The sequence below is a fragment of the Bison bison genome, unplaced genomic scaffold (assembly GCF_000754665.1).
Source record: "Bison bison bison isolate TAMUID 2011002044 unplaced genomic scaffold, Bison_UMD1.0 scf7180017864034, whole genome shotgun sequence".
Taxonomy (NCBI): domain Eukaryota; kingdom Metazoa; phylum Chordata; class Mammalia; order Artiodactyla; family Bovidae; genus Bison; species Bison bison.
In genome coordinates, this window is record NW_011494606.1 from 118,716 (window position 1) to 122,759 (window position 4,044).

At 36.4% G+C, this 4,044-nt stretch overlaps 1 protein-coding gene across 11 annotated transcripts in view; it reads left to right on the plus strand.

The window, feature by feature from the left end:
- MYO9A (myosin IXA) overlaps positions 1–4,044 on the plus strand; it is a 196,990-nt gene that overhangs the window by 23,382 nt on the left and 169,564 nt on the right. For 7 of the 11 annotated variants that reach the window (XM_010834461.1, XM_010834463.1, XM_010834467.1 and 4 more), the window contains one exon: positions 2,682–2,782. In XM_010834461.1, the coding sequence (XP_010832763.1) occupies positions 2,682–2,782 (101 nt within the window). The remainder of the gene's footprint in view (positions 1–2,681; positions 2,783–4,044) is intronic. The other 4 variants (XM_010834462.1, XM_010834472.1, XM_010834470.1 and 1 more) reach the window with 1 other exon arrangement.

The following is a 4,044-nucleotide window of genomic DNA, read 5'->3' on the forward strand; positions in this document are numbered from 1 at the left end:
AGCCTGGCACTCTCGGCCGCTGCCCCTGACCTCGGACGTGGGGTAACTCCTCCTGGCCACCGCCCTTTGGGCATGGGGTCCTCCCGGCTTCTCCCCCTGACTTCGGACGTGGGGTAGCTCTTCTCGGCCGCCGCCGGTTGCGGCCCCCGCCGTGCTTAGTGCGCAGCAGCTGCCATCCTTACTAACTCTCAGTCAATTATTCAGATTTATGTCCTATATTATCAACTAGGAGCTATAAAAATATAATTTTTATAAATAGCATTCTAAGAAATACAGACAGCATATGAGAAACGTGTGTAATTTGATTTTGCTCTTCACTTTCTCTCCCTCAAAATACTTCCTACATGCCAGGCTTGTTGTAGGTACTTATAAGAAAGGGTTGTCATCATCTCATACAAAGGGGAAAAGTGCTGATAGCTTGAAAGAATATTTTGGTGTATTTGTGGGGAGTGTGCGGTGGCATGTTATCACATAAGACTAGAGCCTGAGCTGAGTTTGACATTAGGAATCAACTGTCTTCTTTCAGTGGAAAGGGTTTTAACAGTTGTTGGTTAGTTCCCTACCTCATTTTTTGACCTTTACTGTTTTGTTGTTTTCTGAATGACCTCCAACAGCCAGTATTTGTATCTGGTGCTTAAAAGCTTTTCTTAGAATCCTGGAAGGCCTTGGCTCTTGCCTGGTCCTGTAAAAGTACCTAGGAATTAACAGCTTATCTCCAGAACTGATGAGAGGTGATATATAAGTGTTAGGGCTCCTTCACCTTTCTATTTTTTATACTGTTTCCCAGAGGTTACTTTGGAATTAAAGTCCAGTTACCCACCTTGGTAGTTAGTTTAATATTGTACTCTATTTAGGCAACGTTGCCTTCCCTACATTCCAATGCTACTTGTACTGAATCTTGGTCTCAAGGTTTGCATCCGTATGAACCCAGATTAAGATAATGGTATTTCTGGTCTGGTAGATTAATCTGTCCTTAGTTTTTCTAATACCATTGTCATCAAGGAAGTTCATGTTAAATACAAGTATTTAAAAGTTCATTACGATTTTGGTCTTATATTTCTGAAATACACTTGATTATAGATAACAGCAGGTATAAATGTATTTATATTTTAGTTATTTTTTCAATTTATGCTCTCAAAATTTTATCCACACTGTTTTATTCATTCTTGAGGTAGATAAGAGCAGCTGTCATTTATGAGAATCATTACTATATTACTGAGTTTACACAAGTTGAAGCATAGGTTGTTTTCCCTCCACTTATTTGTTACAGAAAAATTTTTACTAAATTATAAAATGACTGAGCTGTTTGTGGTTTTAGGGGGAAGAAAAGAAAGAGCTTTTAAAAAGCTTTAGGAAAGAGAAAAATGTGTTAAGTTAAAATTTTTTAGTGGGTTAGGATGTTGTCATGTCTGTAGAAATATGTCTTAAAATTACTTACCAAAATTTTATAGTCAGAACTTTCCTTAAAGTGAATTTAAAATCCATGTGTACCTTTCTATAGAGAATAGAATTATTTTTAATAGCATTTTAAGACAGTGTTTAGAATTTTATTATTTATATATATTCATTTTTATAGTCCCTAAAGCAGGTTGTACATGGTAGATACTTAATAAGTACTTTTTAAAAAATAGATGAGCACTTTGTTTATTTCTTTAAAAGTAATGTCTCATTCAGTTAAATAATTCATTGATTGTATATTTACTCCAGTAATTTCCTACTTTCTTCTTAGCACTGACTTGATATTGGAAATCTGCAGTAAATGAGACAAATAATTGTTCATGTGTTCATTGACTATTTGATAACAACATTTCATAGGGAGATAGGCATTAAAAAATAAATACATGTGAGGAGGTTTTTGAAAATATAAGTGTAAAGGGACTATGAGAACACATAGTGAAGGCAGGTAAAGCCTTTTTTTTTTTTTTTTTTTATTGTTTTAAAGATTTACAGTGTTACCAAATGGTACAGTATTACCTTTTGACTTTTGGGGGAACTGAAATGCAAGAGTTGCTCTAGAAGAGTAATATTTTTTAGTCTGGTAGTCCATAACTGTTTTTACTGGCTTATATTATGAGGGTTCTTTTGAAAGTTTTTGTACTTTCACATATATGTCTTTATTTTGCTGATTGCCATGTTATTTATATTATTTGTTAGGAACTATTTATGTGATAGCTAATGTTGGTGTAATATAAACATCTTTATATTAAGTCTAGGCTCCTCTTCTCAACTAAATTAATGCCTCTTCTAAAATATATTTTTGTGTCCCAGGATCTAGTTCAGCATCTTGCATATAGGTAGGCATCTATTAAATATTTGTTGAATAAATAACATTTGTATGTGCAATTGATCTCTTAAATGCTTTGCATCTCCAAGACTCTTCAGAACCACTCAAAATCAAACTTGGTATCAGAACATTTTATGCCTCTTGCTAGCTCTTTATTGTAAGTTACTTTTGAGATCCTTGTTTGGGTGGTTGTGAAGAAGAGGGAAAAGTTAACATACTGGTATTTAGGTAGGTATATGTTTGGTTTGCATGCTTGTAGTAGGATAAGAGTCTAATGAATTTGATGATATCTAAATATGCATAGGTATGCTTATCTAAAATTACTATATTTCTGAGTGGCTTAGCTTGCTTTTCAATAGGTAATTTTGATTTTTCTTTTCCATTTTTCTTAAAAAAGCAGGATTGCTTCACCGTGGAGGGGGAAGATTTGAGGCATGACTTTGAACGCTTACAACTAGCCATGGAAATGGTAGGATTTCTTCCCAAGACACGAAGACAGTGAGTTTATTTATTGTATTCCTTTACCCCCAGTAGAGATCCTTTGAAACAATTTTCTAATATTCCTGATCTAGTGCCTTTTCCATCTTAAGCATTACTTAGAATTAGGAAATTTATTTTTGTAAAAGACTTGTTTTGAATTGCTTTCTTTTGTCATGAATTCTTTGAGAATCTATTGAAAATTAGAGCTCTTCTTCCTAAAAATGTAATCCATAAACATTTGCATATTATTACAGGACTTCATGGTGCCCCCCAAACCTCTCCATGTACCTTCCTTAACTGTTGCTTTATGACGCTTGTTGTGAAGGGAAGGAAACAATGTGGGGTGTAAGGGTGGGTTGCTTAAAGTAAAAGACAGGTGAGCTTACTTTCATAGAAAGTTCTTGTCAAGTTTAGCTGAGAGACAGAAAATAGGTATAATAACGTCCCTGAGTAAACTGAGTTCATGAGATGTAGAGCCCAAGTATAGGGATTATCTACTGGCTGGAAGAGAGGCATGTGTTCTTCTGAGACAGGAGGGAAGGACAATTGAGATGTAGATGTTTCACAGTAAGGGCCTAATATTAGATCATATAGTCCAGTGGTCTCCATTACTGTTTTTAAAAAAGGCATTATAATATGATGATCAGTATAATATGATGATCAGTATAATATGATGTGGGAAAGCATTTAAAAAATGTAATAATAAAGAAATCACCTTGGTTACTTTGTTTAAAAAAATACAAATTCTAAGACCTTTCTCTTAAGGATTCTAATTCAGTTCAGTTCAGTTCAGTCGCTCAGTCGTGTCCGACTCTCTGCAACCCCATGAATCGCAGCACGCCAGGCCTCCCTGTCCATCACCAACTCCTGGAGTTCACTCAGACTCACGTCCATCGACTCAGTGATGCCATCCAGCCGTCTCATCCTCTGTCGTCCCCTTCTCCTCCTGCCCCCAATCCCTCCCAGCATCAGAGTCTTTTCCAATGAGTCAACTCTTCGCATGAGGTGGCCAAAGTACTGGAGTTTCAGCTTTAGCATCATTCCTTCCAAAGAAATCCCAGGGCTGATCTCCTTCAGAATGGACTGGTTGGATCTCCTTGCAGTCCAAGGGACTCTCAAGAGTCTTCTCCAGCACCACAGTTCAAAAGTATCAATTCTTTGGCATTCAGCCTTCTTCACAGTCCAACTCTCACATCCATACATGACCACAGGAAAAACCATAGCCTTGACTAGACGAACCTTTGTTGGCAAAGTAATGTCTCTGCTTTTGAATATGGTAT